General features: G+C 46.2%; 1 protein-coding gene across 3 annotated transcripts in view; it reads left to right on the top strand.

Moving 5' to 3' along the window:
* Nucleotides 1-18,598, top strand: part of BTBD11 (BTB domain containing 11) — a 173,561-nt gene that overhangs the window by 105,193 nt on the left and 49,770 nt on the right. For all 3 annotated transcript variants that reach the window (XM_027886639.1, XM_027886640.1, XM_027886641.1), the window contains exon 3: nucleotides 10,125-10,329. In XM_027886639.1, the coding sequence (XP_027742440.1) occupies nucleotides 10,125-10,329 (205 nt within the window). The remainder of the gene's footprint in view (nucleotides 1-10,124; nucleotides 10,330-18,598) is intronic.

The raw sequence follows: 18,598 nt of genomic DNA on the forward strand, positions 1-18,598 counted from the left end.
GACCATAGAGGGAGGGCAGCACCCGCTGGGAATGCTGCAAAGGAGGGTGTCAACCCAAGCTGCCACTGGGGAGTCCTCATGGCCAGGTGGGTACAGCTGGATTCATGGATGCTGATCTGGTCCCCTCCAAACACAGCGTGCCTGGTGCTTCTGTTCTCATCTCCCAGGCTTAGCAGGTAGCAGGCTCTGGTCCTTGCTGGGACAGCCCTGCCCTGGCTGGTGGTGACCAGGTGAGGTAGTGCCACTGGCCCTGGGGACCTCTCCTGAAAACAGGAAGAAGAGGTGATGTTGCTGATTTAGGGGAAAAAAAAATTCAAAGGAAGGCTTCATCTCCAAGACTTAGGAGGAGAATGTAAATAGACACCTAATTCCGCACCGCAATTACAACCGTACTGCGCGATTCCAAGGCAGAGGCTTAAAAAATTATTGTGAGACCTTATTCATTAAAATATAATGAACATGGCACAAAGTTAAGGAACAACAATAAATCTGGCCTATGTTATATTGGCATTTAGTATTCAGGAATTGTAATTGCCTACTACAGTGTGTTTTAAAATAATGTAATTTCATTTGAAATGCTTATTATATAGAGAACATTGGGAAGAACTGAAGCACAGCAAAAATAATAGGATTTTAAACAGTAGCCTCACAGTATTTCACTGTCGAATCTTAGAGAAAATATTTCACAGGACTTTTTTTTTCCAAGTGTTCTTCCTGAAGTTTCCTGTATTTCTAGACCAGACCTAGAGGAGAAGGGGAGTAGATCTGGCTTTTTTTCATAAAGTTTTTGGGATTCATCTAGATTTCTAGTTCTTCTCTTTTATTTCTTCCCTCTTCAGATGAGGAAAAATAAGTAGACTGAATAGAAAAAGACAGCAACATTAGGGAGCACTTTGGCTGTGGAGAGATCCCGTGATACTGCCTTTTGACCTTTGAATATTTTTCCTGACTTCTTTACATGAGTGTTTGCAATCCACAAACATTTACGTTGTATTTGATTGCACAACGCTCCAAGACACCTATTCATCATCCATCTAAAAATACCACTCCTGGCTTGGAGACCAAATGCAGAAGGGATGAGGCTCACAACTGAAGGTTGTTGCTGTTTTGGTGGATGAAGAAGGACTCTCTCTCGTGTGTGCACGTAGGTTGTAACAAGGAAGGATCAGAGCCTTAAGGTGCACTGGGCACTAATCCTGGCACCAAGAAATTCTCCTCCCTCACTGTACTTTACTTGGGATAAAGACTTTAAGGTACTGATGTACAGCTGAGCTGGGACAACCATGCTGTGCCGAGGTGCTGTAGAAGGGTTGAGTTTCTCAAGCATCGCAGAGGGATAAACAGTGGCTTAGGATGTTATCCGAAGCGTGTCTTCATTGTATGTCTTCAGGTTAGAGCAGAAAACTTTTTGGGGCTTGCTTTGAGTGCAAAGATGGCCAGTCTGCTGTGGCTTTCCTGGGTGAGCAGTTTGTTACCCAGACTTGTGCAAACCATTATGACTGGTGGTAGGGGTATTAATTACTCTTGAGTGTTAACTATGACAAATAAATGTTTTTATTCTAAACTGTGATAATCTGAAGGGGAGGATGGAACTTAACACTGCTGATCTTAGAGATTTTTTGCTTTTGAATGGTGTTTAACTTAGAGCAGTTACCTAATGTGATGCTCAGGCTGGTATTTCCTTCCTATCACTACTCAGGTCTCAGCAAAGATTCCCTTTTTGCCATTGGAAAAATGCCACCCTTCATCCCTTCTTTTCATTCCACATCATCCTCTCTTTGCCTCTGCAGTGCTGACTGAATATATTTCCAAAATAATGGCCTCCCAGTAGATCTTGGCATGCTTTTAGGGATGAAAGGAAGGGTTACTGCTCAAGTGTAAGAAGGAATGTGATTGCACATACTGATACTGTTTTTCATTTCTCCTCACAGCCCCAGCTGAGGAGATGATGAAAGTCGGCGTCCCCTCCCTTGCCTTTTCATCTAGTCTCAATCCTCTGCAGCCAACAGGAAGGAGCACTGTAGGAGCCCTTCAAATTGATTCATGTGCTCTAAATAAGAGGTTAGACCTAGGCTTAGAAGCAAATGCCAGGGTAAAGGTGCTTGCTGTAAGGGTGGCATCTGAAGGAGTGTTGTCATAAGTGCTCTGCTTATTTACTGCCAGAACAAAAGCCCTGTTTGTCAGATATTTTTCTCAGACTAAGCACCACAGTAGAGAAAGACCAAAGCTTATTCCCTGTGAACAGCTGGGTTCATGCAGCACAGTCGAGAGCTAAGCACAGGTACTAGCTGAAACCTGCAATTCAGGTGGTAGTACTCCCTTAGCATATGGTTTGGCCATAGACTTGACAGCGTGTGTATCACCTCTCCAGATATGATGATACCCAGTTTTCAAGGGCCTCCACTGGTTTATTGCACAGGATCTTTATGTCCTAACTCCCCCACCACTTTCTGGGCATTTAGTTTGCTGTTTCTCCTTGCTGCTATCCACAAGTCATCTCCTCCGTCTGCAAAAGTTGAAAAGAGAAGTTGTTAAAATGCTTCTCAACAGAGAGCCCCCCAGCAGAGAACACAGGACGGATTAAGGCAGTGCTTAAATGCTAGGTAGCTTCTTGCTTCCTGGTCGCAGGCTTCTCTAGCTGCTACCCTGTTCCCCTTGCAGCCTTCTCTGAGTGATGGACCACAGCCTCTGTTGGCTGGCTGTGTCTGTGCACAGGAAGGCTTGTGGGTTACTTAATAGCCCCAAACAACGTCCTGCATTTCTTCTTTTACCCCAGAGATACCCACTGTCATAAACCATAAAGCAGTACATTTATTTATCAGTTGAAATGAAGCGTGAAGGAGGGTAATTGGAAAATATCAGTCTACACCCTACTCAGCCTGTTGCTTGGCTGGATCCCCATCTGCTGTCAGCACTCCCTGGCTCTCCCCATTGGTGAGACTCGGCCCCTGTTGCCTTCTTTACGGGGCGAGCTCAGGCTAGTTTTGTTCCTCCAAGGCTTCTGCCTCATGTGTTTAAGCCCCCTCAGGTCTGATGGTTTGAGGCAAAAGGCAGCGCTGTGGTGTGTGGGGGATACTGAAGTGCCAGACCTCCGTCAACCCTACCCAAAACATCAGTGTATTGGCTCAGAACTCTCCCATTTACATCACCTTTGAGGTACAGACTCCTGTTGCCCCCAGACCCGTGCATCTCAACACACTGGGGATTCAAATGACATTTTCGTTTCCTTAGGTTTGCATCTTCCCTGTCCCTGCTGTGCAGAGCACAGGCAATTGCTCAGGCCAGGGTGAGCACTCTTCAGCTGGCCTGCTAAGCAATGGGAAGCTCTCAAATTCAGAGTTTCAGGACACGGCTCTATGTCAGGCCAAAGAAAAACCAGGAACAGTGGTCCATAAGGCAGTGATGGTCTGCAGAGGGAAGGCACATGAATAGCTCATCCAAGTCAAAGCTTGTTTTGTTTGAAGTTAATGTGGCTTAGGGGGAGTCAAACACAAACATCACGCTTGCCATGTTGGATTGGAGATTTTGAAGGTAAAAGTGTTGTTATAATAGGTATATGAACTTGGTAAAGTTTAATTATTACTGTGGTTTTTTTATGGGATCTGTCCAATCCCTAATTTATCAGTCTTCAAAGGCTTTGCAAGCTCTAAATTGCATACAAACACTTACTCTGTAATATAAATAGAAGCTTCTTGTGATGGTGGGGTAAATGAAGATAAAAAGGTTAAACGATCTGTGGGAGGCCTCAGGGATGCCACTGCCAGGAAATGGGCTGCTCACATCCCCGTCCTGTCTTGTGAGTTTGGGACCACAGTTCGTTCTTTTGCTGTTCTGAGGGAGAGATGAATGGCTGTTAGGAGAGGAAAAGGCTGCCTGGGGTAGCAGATTCACACAGGGGCACAGCGCGGGCCAGGGGAGGTGGCAGAGCTGGGGAGGTGTCTGCAGGGTGAGCTCCGTGGTGAAGTTGTTGCACGTGGGATGCCCTGCTGAGTGTGGGTTACGGCACCCCAAGTGCACCCGCAGCCTGAGGCAGCTGGCTCTAGAATATGGAATTATGCTGTGTGTGCCAAAGAATGTTTCACCTTTATGTTTGAAGATACTTTGTGCTAAGAGCACACACACGGTGAAATACGTTCTAAACGCTTTCTAGCGTGCAGCCACCCTAGCTCTGTGCGCGCTCTTTTCCTGGTACAGATGAGTTGTCTTGAGTTAACGACAGACAACCTGCAGTAAATCATTTGAGGGTGGGTTTTGCTTGAGCAGTTTTTGCTCGGCTGACTTTTGAAACACAGAGATTGTTGTACCACCGGAGGCAGAGGAACATGGAGGAACAGCGTGGCTGAAATCAAGAGCAGCTGACTGAGCGGATGGCTGGAGGCGGCTGCTGCGGTACAGGAGCCACAGTTCATCTACTCATATTCACCTGCACTGATGTGCTCACAGCTGTGTGCTGGGGTGAACTGTAGGAATGCATCACTTTGCTGCAGAAGCCAGAGAGGCAGCAGGGAGGTAGAAAGGGAAAGAAACTTAGCTACAGTTTGGGAAGGATACAGAATGGCCGTGGCTATCAGATAGCACTCTGATTAAACAGACCATGATTTATTATCAAGGTTATAATTCACGTTTTCAATACAGTTTCCCCAGAGCTGGTTGTGAGCAAAACCATAGATGCAAGACTTTTATACTGAAGTGTGCAATTAATCCAGGTCAAGAAAATGAGTTTTGCACCTGGTTTACGTGCTTGTAAGGGAGGCAAACTTTGGAAACTGCTGACCATGACGTGAAGGTGGCAGCTCCCTGATGGATACTCCTCCTTTCCATGGTTTGGACAAGACACAGGAGGATGTTAAGGGCTCTGAAAGACAGACACAATCTCCAGTCTATGGCTCTAGCCCCCTCTTTGCAGGAGAAAATGTTCACCCAGGTAGCACAACACAGCAGTAACACTGCTGCTATCAACGTGCCCCACCGCAGGGTGTGATTCCCGAGCCCAGGCTAGGCACATGGGAGTCATGGACAGCTGGAAGTATGACCAGACAAGCATTATCAAACTGATGGGTGCTGCCTGCAGGGTGCTGTTATGCTAGAAACATGGCCTTCAGCTTCACGCAGTGCCCTAACAGGGTGTCAGGTGAGAAAAGAGCTGTGATAGAAACAGATCCTCCCACCCCTGTCCTCTGGATTTTGAAGGAAAGACACAGGTCAAAAAACTGACGCTTGTTTTCAGCGTGCAAAAATATGACCGTGAAGTTGTTCTGGTAGTTTTAGAACACGTTTTTGGAACAAGAAAAACTTGAGGTAGGTGTCATAGGGGTGGGTAAGGATCGGTCCAGTGGTTGTGGCTGTGCAGGCGTGCACCCAGCTGAATGGTTTTGGCTATTAAAGTTTATCCCTCTGAAAGCAGTTAGCCTGCTCTTAGGCAGGCAGGTTTGCATGATCAGGTCCATCATGACAGATCAAAAAATCCCTCAGGAAGCTTCTCAGACATAGGCATTGGGCATCTGTCATTTTCTCTCTCTTCCTTCCCCTCTTTGCTTCCTCTGTGCCCTTCCCATTACAAAACTGAAAACAGATGTGTTATTCTTTAAACATTGGGCTCTAAAATAGTAAAAGCATTGATAATAGCTTTTACTGAAGCCAAACACAGTCAAAAAAAAAAAAAAAAAAGCTTCATTGGTCACTGCAGAGAGGGCTCAAGCTGCCCACTTGCATGCTGTATGTTGTTGTATACCAGCCCCATACAGATGGGAGCAGCTTCACTTTCCCTGTCACATCATATCTTTGGCTTGAAGTCAGTGAAGCTGTTCCTTAAATATTCAGTATTGCCTTAAACCAGGCCCGTGTCAGAACATGCGCATTACATAATATTTTCAATCCTTAAATCAAATGTATGTGGACCTTGCATTCACAAGCTGTGCTGAACTGACAGCAGCAGCAATGGGTGAACCCTGCTTTTAGTCATGGAAGGGATGAAATGCTGGCAGCTGCAGTGGCAGCTCTCCACACTGCGGTGTAGGGATAGTTTCGTGGCTTTTTGGTAACCAGTGTGCAAGGCACGGTCTTTCTCCTCTAGGCTGAAAAGCTCCAGTGTGGACCCGTGTTCCTGGAGCCCTTCCCCATCCAGAATTGGGGTTGTGAGGCAGTGCCAGCCTGGGGCTTGCCGTTGCCCTTGCTGCCCTCTGGGAGCCTGTCCTCTAGTTGTGGCTTCCCAGATTTGGCAGCAGAAATGTCCTCAAATGTTCCCCCTACTTTCCTCCTCTTCTCTTTCTTTTTTTCTTGTGTTTACCCTGCACAACGTGGTGTCTTCATCTGCCTGGCTCTGCCTGCAAAGCAGTTTGTGCTTTGGCTCGCCTGGCTTATGTTGCATAAATTACGGAAGTTTTCATTTAGCTTAATTTTAAAACAAAACAAAATTGGCAAGGTCTCTTGTCAGGCAGATCATCTCCCCAGTCTGTTCCTCAGGCGGTGGTACAGGAGTGAGAATTTGCTCAGTGGAGAGCAAGGCAGGAATCCCTGCTGAGCCCCTTGGGCCATGATGCCACAGCCCTCGGGAACCTCATCCGTGGAGTTACAAGGTCAACGCAGCTGCTGGGATTTTTATTTTTGATGTGTTTTTTTTTTGGAAATGATGCACTCAGGAATTTATTGGCCTTTCATATCTGTTCAGTTGATACAGCTGAGACATGTTTTCAAGGCCAAAAAAACGCAGAAGAGCCAGCAAATGCTCTAAGCAGGTAACCTCCTCTTACAGAGCCTTTCTGTGCTGAGCACGGCTCTGAAGAGCAGGGATGGCTAACATGAACTGGAGAAGGGGGCTTATCTCTCTGTGCTTGGCCACAAATTCAAGGCTGCCCTTGTTGTTCAGATATACCACAGCTTTAACAGCTGGCAAGGAGAGCATGTGTAGGTTGGGTTTCCCAGATGAGACTTGAGTTGGCAGATTGCTAAAGAGCAGACTAGTGAGTCCCATCACGAAGCTGGTTTTATGTCCATGGGCTTTGAGGTGCCCTGGCTGGAATCAAAGAGAGTTTCAACTCTTGGTATATATTCTTTAGAAGGAAGTGGAGGAGCGAAAAGCATTCTAGCAAGTAACAATAGAAAGAGCAAAACCTGGTAGGTATTGAAAACAACACACAAGCACCTAGAACCAGATGTTGCACTGTGCTACATTTTACAGAGTTTGCATAAGCGCTACATTCAGTGTGTGCGTGCGCCTGTCAGCTTCCTGGTGCCTTCTTGGCACTGACCCTGGAGCACAGCTATGCTAAGGCACAGTCTCTGCCCTGAAGAACTGCACTGTAACTGGATGTGGCTGGAGGAGGCAAAGGGCACTAGGGCATATATTGGATTGTTCGAGATTACACTGTGGAATAAAACAGATCAGTGTTTCCTGTCCTGCCTCCAGTGCTCTGCCTATTGGGTACCAATATCATAGTGGAGCTTTTTTTGCTTATTTACCGTTTTCTGTGAAGCTCAATGCTTTACAGGTATTGATTATTTAAGCTTGGAGTTGACTCTGATAAAGAAATGTTACAATAATTTTTAGTACAGAAATTACTTCAAACATGGCCAGAGATAGCATAGCAAAGCAAGATAGCATAGGCAAAACCAAGATCTAAGCAAATCACTTCTTGGTATAATGTAGTTAAATGAGGCTTAAACATAAAAAGCATTAATTCAGCTTTTGTGGTGTGAATTGGTTTGGATTTCTGAAGAAGCAGTTGAGAAAATACAGAGTAAAATGGTGAACTCCTGGTTCTATTGATATGGATGGGAGCTTTGCCCCTGAGCGAGGCTCGAGTTCCTCCAGCCTTCTGTCAGCAGTGAGGCTTAGCTGCCCACCCTGCCCACGTCATTCTTGCTGCTGCTTTCCCTCCTTACTCACCATGCAGCTTCCTCTGGTCCTGGATGTGTCACTGAAGTCACATCACCCCAGCACTCGGGGAGGATGAATTAGTGCTACAGCCAGAATCTGGGCCTAACTCGCATCTTGATTTTTATTCACCTTTCGGTACAGAAGTCAGGTGTTCTCCGGTGTCTGCTGTCTTAATCCCCTGAAATAAGACTGGCCATGTGCTTAAGTTTAACCACATGCTTCAGTGCTATAATGTCTTGAGTCTGAACAGTCTGAATTCAGTGCTTTTTCTCTGCCTTTGCTATTATTATTAAAGCTGGATGTTGCAGCCAGCACTTCTGGAGAAAAAGAGAGGAATTTGCTATCAACAAGGCTGCTAGCGGTTAAACTGGCCTGTGCTAGACTTGGCAGAGCACATCTGCTGTGACTAGAGTGGGCTGACTGAAGGGGGTCCCAAACTTTCCTGGTGCTTCTGACTGTCTGCAGATGATTTTGTTCAAGACTGGGGAGTCATCTCAGCAGCACATCTGTTCCTGCTGTGGACCTGATCCTGCATGCTTCCCACATGCAGTTTGTCTTGGAAATTTTAAGCATGCAAGGCTGCAAGATTGGTCCTGTTATGACAATTTCATGGCAGAGGGAGAAGAAACTATTTTTAAATGAAAGCTTGGAATCAGAAGAATATTGCAGAGTGCAACAAAAAATTGTGTCAAAACCCTGAAATCATGGACTCGGCAGTTTCCTCATGCCAGCGGTTTTCATCTCTTCGTGGTTTTAAGGCTATGTTTTTGGAGGACTGGGCTGAGATTTTTCTGTGAGACATTTCTATCCCCCCTGTTACACATTATCACAGCAGCAGCACTGTCTGTGTGAGTCAGGCTGGAGAGAGGAGATGTGCTGCGTTCACAGGGGTGGGATTTCGCAAAAACCTGTAGTTCTGCTGTGCACACAGTCAGAGTGGTTCTCTTTTAAGTTTACCCAGGATTTCATTATCCCTCTTCCCACCCCCAAATTGGTTTTATATGCCTACCTTGGTATACATTTTAAACTTTTCCTTCCAAGTTTCATTGCTCATTGGTCACTGGGGAAAAGCAAATAAGAGGAAGTGCGTGACTTCTTCTTAACATGGGAAAATTATGTACTCTTTTCCTCATCACTCCATTTTGTATAGATTAAGAATGACCCAAAGGGCTCTTGCTCAGATTTTCATTTAAAACAAACAGACTGATTTGATTCGAGATCATTATTTCCCCCAAAAGCACTCTCAGAGTGATTTGAACATGTGAAAACAGGCAGTTTATAACCACAATTGTTTCCCTGCCTTTGATAGAGTGGTCACTAGTCAACAAAGGTAAAATTCACTGCCTCAGAGGGAGATGCTTTAGTTAATTAGTTACAATCCGTGTTGTGCTAAGAGACTCACTGCTGCTTGCCCATATATTTGTTTGCTAATCTCACTCTCTGGCTTTGCTGATCCCGGTTCACTTGTTGTGGCTGGATTCCCATATGTGCCCTGCGAGGAAGTGGCCCAAACCACATTGGCACAGGGCAGGTGATGCCCATCTTCTTCTTTGGCCACTTTCTGTGCTCTGGAAACCTGAGGGACTAGGTAAAACCTACTTCACAGGCTTTGCTTTTCTGCTGACATGAGGTTTGCCAGGCCTAGTGTGGGCTCACGAAGTGTAGTTTTGATCGCACATTTTTGATACTGTTTTTTAACAATATTTTCCCATTTTCTTCTTCACCCACATGCGCATTTGTATGCTCCTGCAGTGCTGTGTGTTTTATCTGACTGTCTCCTTCCTCATTCCAAAGGGTGGATTTCCCTGCCACTCTCTGACCACGAGCATGCAGCTTTTGGTGCTGTTCTGCATTGTCCCCACTGATCTTTTTTTGGGGCTGTGGGGTGTTGGCATCCTGCAAAGGCTGCCAGTAGGTAGCTGTGGCATACCAGCATACCAGCTCTGCCAGTGGTGCTGACATGGTCTAGCCTAATGCTGCCCACACACCATATTTGCAGAAACATGTCTCCTGCAGGCCTTTGTGGGCTTGTCTGCGGCCCGGGTATGTCACACCACACCATGTAAACCACCAGGCAAAGTTCAGCCTGGTGCCGAGCAACACACAGGATCCTGTCCTACCCTGTACTGTTTGCATATGTGAGGTTAAATGGAAGGAAAAAACAACCCAACGTGCCTTTCAGTTTGCAAACTCGGGGGAGAGGCAGCTGAAAAGCCTGGCATTTACCCAGCTTTTGCTTTTTTTCCAGGCGACCTGGTGTCTCGAGCGATGCACCACCTCCAGCCCCTCAATGCCAAGCAGCACGGGAATGGGACACCGATGCACCAGAAGCAGGGATCGTTCTACTGGGAGCCGGAGGCTCTCTACACCCTTTGCTACTTCATGCACTGTCCACAGATGGAGTGGGAAAACCCCAATGTGGAGCCATCAAAAGTCACACTGCAGACTGAGAGGTAAGAGCCACTGCACGGTGCTTAACGTTGTGAGGAAGACTTTTTGTTAATAAATCAGCCCGGATGGCTAATTGTTAATTACAGCTTGCGCGCGAGAGGCTGCAGAGCAGTCTGGGCTGGTTTAGGATCACCTCTTTGAAATCCATTTCTCTCGCCGAACTGCTGCATGGCCGAACCAATATATATCAAAAGTGACACCCAGTGGCTGCATACAGCAAATTGGTTCCAGATGTGCACTTGAGAGAGGTTTCCTTTTCCTTTTGTTGTTGCTCGGCTATTCTGTGTTTTGGAAAAGAAAATGAGAACTTCTATTTCTGGCCTAGCAGGTTTGGGTTTAAATGTGAGGGGTTTTTTTCTGTTTGCTAATATGGCTCAACAGCTGTGACTGGGGAAGTGGAAAATGAATAGGGTGTAGTGTGTAGAAAGGAGAAGTCATTAAAGATACTGATCTCCAGCCGCACTGAGTACCCGGGCACAGGAGTAACCTCAGGGCTGCCCTGGCCAGGGACGTGGCAAATTTCAGCTGTACTGCTGTTGCCCCTGCTTTGGGGATGGCCAGGGCAGGGGAGGCACACCTGGAGCCCTGGCATGACTCAGAGTCTTATGTAAGGTGAGAAGGAGATGCCACTGAAACTGGCAAGGCCAGCTCTGCACCCAGGCACTGCAGAAAGCAACCAGGACATATTGCTGACCAAGAAAATAAATCCATATCCTCTCAAAAGCCCAGAAACCCCTCTAGTAACACAGGTCTCCAACTGTGTGCTGGGACACACTCTGCTATTTCCCTCCTGCTGTAAACAAGGCATCCCCAGCATGGATGAGAGGAGCGGCTGGTGCTGGTTTGTTGGAAAGTGATGGATATTAATTTTTAGGATGAGTATTGTGGTGATGCAAATGCAAGCTGATTTGTCAAGTTGGGTTCCACATTTACATCCCAGTGTCTCTACTGGGGTGTACATGTGAGCCAAACTCTGATGTGCACGTGTGCCCCGAGAGCTGTGCATATGTGGCTTGGTTATTGTTTCAGCGTGAGATCTGCATCTCAAAAGCAGCATTTGAGGATCTCATTGTATCTGTAGCTGTAAATGGTATATAATATGATATCTTAATTGAAATACATTTGTATCACTCACAGAAGAGCATAGCAGATGAAACCCTGGCATTAACGATGTTACCGGGAATTTTGCCATTTGCCTTTGGATGGCATTTTGTTTCCTTTCAAGTTTAGGTCGCTCCATGAGCACGTTTGTCACTTTTTGTTCTGTTATTTCCAAAGTAGGAAAAAAACCAGAAGGGCATTGACAAGAATCCAGAATTTTTTTTTTTCCCCAAATTATTTTTAATTTCATGATTTGTCACCCAGCCTTGCTATTGTGGAAGGCTTAACTTGTGTCCAGGAGTGGTTTAGTATGCACAAAAAAAAAAAATTAAAAATTTAGAAAATACCCTCACCTGATTGGTAGTCCCCATCTGTGGGCATAATGCCACTGGAACCAGAGGGAATATAGAGGTGACTAACGCTGAGCCTCTGGTTTTGCAAGACTTTTCAGACTTCCCTGTGCAGAAGTGAAAAGGGCAGGAATATTTTAGCACTTGCTTTTAATAGGCTATCCTTTCTCTGAAGTCACCTTAATTCAAGTCCTCTTCCTTAGAGCACTTGAAAGGCTGATTATTTAAAGCAATCATTCTTTGCTTTGTTTTGAATACTCCGTCTGGCAGGACGTCTTCCTTTGGCAGGGCAGTGTAATGCCTGCGGCGTGCGGTGAGGGCCGGAGCAAGTACTCAGTGTTATTGCCAAGAGCTTGTGGTCACTTTTGGAAGGAGCAGATACATCTCCTGTTGCCTAATCAAACATGCGTTAGTACTTAGTGCTGGAGTGGGAGCGATGCAGGGCTAAGTGTGAGCCCGGATATTTCCATGGAGCTGGAGTTCTGGAGTTGCACCAGCTGGATGTAACCATCCTGTACTCCTCAGAAAGGAGAATGGTGAAGCTGACTTCCCTTTAGTGCTCTGAGGAGCCTCACTGGTCATTTCCCACCTTTTGTTTTTTACGTGCAAGCTTGCTTTGTGGTCCATGACTTAATTCTGGTGGTTTCAGTTTCCATGACGGGTTTTTGTGCATTGCGGGGAGATGGGTTTGTTAAACATGACACTTTTATATGCAGAATATTTGCAAGAGTTGTGGTGTATCTGTGTGACACATTCCCGCTCCAGCTGCGGCAATTGCTTTTATTTTGGAAGAAGCCCAGAAGGAAGCGAGGAGATCCAGGCATCTTTCCCCATCTCTCTTGTGTCCCTGCTGGTGTGGAGAAGCCAGGACTGTATGGATCTGGCTCTAGGCAGTATTTTCATGAAATAGGGGTTGTCCTTGGCTCTGGTGAAGCCAAGCTGGCTACTGACTTGGCCCCGTTCTCCTTGATGGTGCAGGCCCAGGGTGGAGAGGGTTGTGGGATGCAATCAGAGAATTTTCACAGCAGTTGCAGGGCTTGGTGGCATCATAGGACCGTCCACTTCTTCCCACCCAACTCCTGCCCACCTGGATTTTGGCTGAGTAATGGAGCTGCAGAGGCTCTGCATGTCCTTCTGCAGAAGCTGGATATGGGAGGGGAATCCAGTATGGTGGCATTGCTGCCTGGCTTAGCACTTTCCAGCTCAGAAAGCAGTACCTCCCTCAGAGTCTTGGGGGACGCATAAAATGGGATTTTTACCTTTGACTAAATCTGGCACTTTGTTTCTAGGGAGCCTTTCTCTGTGTTTACTCTTCATGGAGGTAAAGAAATGAGACTGTGGTATGTTTTAATAGTGTTTGTCTTTACGTAAAATAAAAGGCAAAAATTATATAGCAAAACTTGTTGCAGGGGGGGATTCTGCTTTCATGGGAGGGGGAGGAGGTGGAAAAAGGTCAGGTTTGTTCAGAAAACCTTGAAAATATTCCCCACGTTCTAAATACCAACAAACCCAACCCTAAGGTGGACGTGTGATCCCCTCCCACCCCAAATTTATATTCTTTCAATCTGGTCGCTTTCTGGCAGAAACTCTCTGATTTTTTGGCAACAATGGGTACCATGTAGATGGCTGTTTTGGCAGGCATGGAGGTATGGAGAAGGGGTGGACCTGTTCGTGGGGTCCCCTTTCCCTAATGCACCCATCCAGGATGTGATGGAGCCATTTACCTTGTGCTGGGTGTTTCCTGCAAAAGCAGTGCTTCTCCAGTGCCTCTACCTGCAGTGGGCGCGGGCTATTTAGGTTTACTCATTCTTTTTCTTTCCCGGGAATTAAAAAGAAGAGAAGGAACTGTATATGAGGCTACTGTTCCCAAGATTTATTTCTTTCTTACTGCTTCTAGTTTAATAAAAAGATCTGTCCCGTGGTTGTGTTTTGCTTCTCAGCCTCTGTAATGCTTCTAAAAATATTGCAAGTATTTTCTTAAGCACCGGAAAGCGCAGAATCTGTAGTTGCAGATTTGTGTGATGTTTTTTTCTTTAAGTGGTTCCTTACCCACTTTTATCCACAGCTGTATTGACAAAGTCCTCATTACTTCCTAACTTGCCATGTTCCCCATTAACAACTCATTGAGAAGCTGCGGCTCAGCAGCTCAGCCAGTCCAGAACCACCCATTAATTCTGCTCACAGACAGCAGACTTTTCCAATGCTTCCTCTGCTGCTGCACCTTGCAGGAGCATTGACTCCTTCTACCACCTGGCAGGCAATAGTTTTTCTCCTTGAGTCTTAATTGAGTTGATGGATACATGTCTGGTTTTAACCTTCTTTTTACTTTTCCTTAAATACTATTCCCTGTATGTGGAGCAATCCCTTAGGAAACTCCCATGGGCTATTATTGATTGCTCTTTATCTTTCTGCCTGCCTTGCATGTTCACATGGACACACACACAAAAAAATACATGACCCCTGCACGTGTGTATGTGTGCAAATTGGAGCCTGTAATAATTTCTGATTAACGGAAGAGTTTGGGTTATCATCTGAATTTTGTTTCATGCTCCGGATAGTTATTAGTGTACCTGGCTAATTAATGTGATGCAGCCCCCTTAATGAGAGGAGTGTTCCACTGCTATAAAAAAACTTGAACTCTTTCAAAACATTTTCATAACTGCTACAGCCATGTCTGCAGTACAGATTATACCCATAGGACAATTTCAGTAAAAAGATCACTAGGGAAATGTGGCCCTGATCTAAATTATTATGTGGTACAAACTCCATGGATAGGGCAGTCTCCAGCAAAGGCCACAAAGAATGGAGGAGATGGTGGAGAATGCTAATGAGAAAAACATAAAGCACTGGGAATGTGGAAGTTCTGCTCTGAAACCTGAATGAACCTGTATATGCAGAAGGGATTACACATGCTTGATGTGCCAGTATGCCATAGTCCCATGTATCCCTGTCTATTTTTATCCACTGTTTAATTGGGAACTTCTCATGGTAAAGCCGTAGCCTTGCTGAATCAAAGTTAAGACAAGAGTTGATTTGACTGGGAACCACTGAAAAGAAATCCAAATACATCCTTACATAAATCCTCTAGGTTTGCATCCTAAATATCAAACTTCCCTTTTTAAAAATCCCTTCAGCGATGGTATTGGCAAATGCCTGCAGCGTGTGAGACAGCACATGTCACGAGCAATAGCTCAGGCAGTATTTGTAGCTCGGCTATTACAGGGCACATCCTTGCTGGACTGGGGTTGTATTCTACATCTAATTCGTCAAGCTGGACTTAGGGTGTCCATGGGATGGCTATAGGATTTTTTAAATAGAGAAGATTGTGTACAGCCCTGTGATAACAATATGGTATCCATGCCATTCTGTGCTGCACTCCGAATGCTGGCGTCTCCTCAGGGATTTATGCCACTGCCAGTAGTGTCAAATCTGATGTCAAAACTGCCAGTGAAATATTTCCCCATTGTGGTTGCTGGCTGAGTCATCACTTTGACTCAGTCGTGTTTCCAGTCTTGGCCTTTAATGTTTTCTGTGCGGGAGAGGCAACAGGGACAGCTCATTCCAACACTGGATGCATGTTCAGAAACCATGATTTGCGTACACTTTTGTGTGGGCTCTGGAGCACCAATGGTCTGGTGCTCAGAAGCATGGGGGTAAACCCTCCCTCTGTCTAGGTGGGTCTCACTGAGAGTGACACACTGCTTGTGTGAGAGCATGGAGGTTTGACCCTTTGGCCTGGACAAAATGCAGAATTGGTTTTGTGAGAGGCTGGCTGCTTGTGTCACCCTCATCTGAGCTTCTGGGCTGGCAGAGGAGTGGAGTAGCTGCATCAACTCAGCATGGAGCATCAGCCAGCGCTGCTGGGTCTCTGGGAAGGATTGGGACCGGCAGCTTTTTGAAGGCATCAAAAAAGTATTTGCTCTCTCTGAAGGCAAAGAGCTTATGGTGTAAATATAAATGAGTTTTGCAGCCCAGAAACCCATCTGAAATGTGCCCTATACATTAGAAAAAACATGCTTTTCTATCTTTCAGTAAGGCTAAAAGTGGACTAGCGTTGCATATATAGTTTCATCATATATTCTAAATGAAATCTGTCAGAACTGTCAAGGCTTTCCATTTATATGTCGGGATTTTCTTTAAAAACCACCCATGAAAACATAAACAAACAAAACAAATGTAAAGACTTTTTATGGTGTTAAAGCTGCTGACTCATATGTGCAAGAAGAAACATCTCCCTACATCTAGATAGGCTTTTACTTGTAAAACTACAGCCTTATGCTTCTCAGAAGCACCTTAAAGTCTTACTTGATTGCTTTTGAAAATTTAAACAGCAGCGACCTGCATGTAGCAATTTTGCAGCCATTGCCACAAAGCTTTGCAGTCAGCACTCTTTGGCTGGAGTGAGAAGAAACTCAACACCTACAACGTTTCCCTCCTCCTCAGTAGCTAAAGGATCCTGCAAACAGAAATCATCCGAAGCGATTGTAACAGTTGAACCAAGTTAAAGCAAGGTCAGGTCTGTTCAGCTGTGTCCACTTCAGCTGGTGAAACTGAGGGAGGTAGTTGTGAGAATTCACATCCAAATAGGATTAGCCCTCAGGATTTTCTCTGTTATTGTGATGCAGACTATGAAGCCACTCCTCTCCCTAGAGTTTGATTTAGTATAGGCAGCAACTGTGCACAGGTGGCAGGGCAAGGGCTCCATAGGTGTCTGAAAAAGAGCAGTGTGAAGTGCCCCTGGAAGTAGAGAGGTTGCTGTGCTGCACTTGAAAAGATGATTTTTTTTGTTTGTTTTTTTCCTTGAGCACTGTGATTGTTTGGGGAATCTCTTGTGTGTGCTGATGAGCTCCTGTACCCGGAGCATGCTGCAGGCTCTGCTGTGAGCAAGGGGCTGGTGTCCAGGGCTGGTGAGCCACAGCAGCGTGGGAGGACTGAGCTTGGCTGAGGGGTGTTCAGAGGTGATGAGTGTTCCATCAGGAAGGCAGTTGAAGTCTGCACAACAGAGGAGGTGACAGGCAATAAGCTCCCGGTTTGGAACTCTCATCATCTGGCTAAAATGACTGAGGAGTCACCTCCACAGTGGAAACTGGGAGAAGAAAGTGAGACAGGACACCGCTTTCTTGGCAAGGGGGGTTCTGCCAAAAAGGTGGATTACTCGCTGTAGGGGAGAGGGAGCAGCTGGGGAGGGGAAGAACTGCTCCAGCTGCTGGGAAATAAGAAGAGAGTGGTTGTGCGTAGTGGCCCTGCCCTTGAAGGACCGGGCAGAATACAGACTTTGAAGCTGGTCAGTGGCCAGCAGGGAGTCTGCACCCTGCAAAGATGGTAGGGACAGTAAAAAACGAGGGCCAGGAGTTATTCTGGAGCTGAGATTTGTCAGAGTGCTGGCCCTAGCGCTTTGCAGCTCTGGCATTGCAGCAGGTGGTATCCAGACAGGAGCTCCATCCATCTTCTCACAGACCCACGCAAAAATAATGAAGCATCCTATTGCATTTTATGGTGCACATTTCTCATGGTCTTTCATCTGACAGTTTCTCCTGTTTATATAAAGGTATACTGCTCCTGATAACGGCAATAACAATAACAGTACTATTTACACTAATAATAATGAAAAAGCCTGAGTTGTTGTATATGCATGACAGAACTTTTAATATCTCTGTGTGTCAGCAAGTGAGGGATGGGAAAAGCGGGCAGCCCAGGGTGGCTCTGCGTGTCTCTGGAGGGAGTACAGGTTCTGGGCAACCCCTCGTGTGGTTAAGATGGTGTGATTAGAGAGGATTATATGTTATGTTTAGTTCCCCTCCATAATACCTGCTTTTCTGATGAGCCATTTTGTAATTTGAAGTGCCCCAGAGACATCAGCCCCACAAAAACCAAGATAGGTTTGATGTCTGATTGGATACGGAGGGGTTGTTGGCCTTACTCTAGAGGGAGGGTGCTGGCAGGGCAGGGAGCTGGGGTGTGTGAAGGGGGTGCGGAAAGGGATGTCTGATAGCAGGATGGGAGAGGAAGGCAAGTGGTTGTGCCCTGTGGGGGAGTGCCAGCAGGGTATTTATTACCTGCAGATGTCTTCAAGGCACAGGAGCTTATGGGTCCTCCAGCCATCCAAAAATAGATGTGAGAGGAGCACTTGGCAGCAGGAGGGAACAGGGAAGGATGCTGCGTGGGAAGAGGAATCAAGGATGTGAGGGTCTGGGGAGCAGTCATAATTGCCTTTTCTGATGAAGGCATGTTCCAAGAGGAGCCAGCTACCCTTGCTGAGAACAGGGGACAGGGCCCAGAAGGGTCCAGCCCTTTGGGATCTGCTTTATGTTGGCCTCCTCCATCCCTCCTCCCCCTCCCAGCTCTTGCACGTGGGATGGGAGTTGCTCTGTGCGGAGACGTCTCCCTGCTTCCTGGTCTGGCATGTTTTTCCATTTAGATGTTAGCTTAGGAAAATACGAGGCTGTGCCAAAACCCATCTCTTTTTTGGGATACTACTAATGTCCATGCTTAACTTTGAACTGCAGGGAATTAAAGAGGGTGGAAGCAAGCGTTTGCATTTAAGCACAGGTACAGAGAGATGGGCTGGAGGAGGAGGAGGTCAGAGCACTCACTGACCTGCAGCCCAGGTAAGATGCTTCTGCAGCAGTTGAGCTGCTCCTGACTTTTCATATCCTTGAGGCAGAAGCCCAGCACGTTCCTACCGTGGTTAGATTAGTTTAATTAAGACATGCTTCCAAAGCATATAACTAGGTGGCTTAGCTGCTGTTTGTCTGCTCTTGAACACACTATTACTGAACTCTCCTGGTTGTTACCTGCCTTTGCACCAGAGATAAATCAA

Source organism: Empidonax traillii, unplaced genomic scaffold (assembly GCF_003031625.1).
Source record: "Empidonax traillii isolate 1590-97213 ecotype Southwest subspecies unplaced genomic scaffold, ASM303162v1 scaffold191:size1449129, whole genome shotgun sequence".
In the NCBI taxonomy this organism is placed as follows: Eukaryota; Metazoa; Chordata; class Aves; order Passeriformes; family Tyrannidae; genus Empidonax; species Empidonax traillii.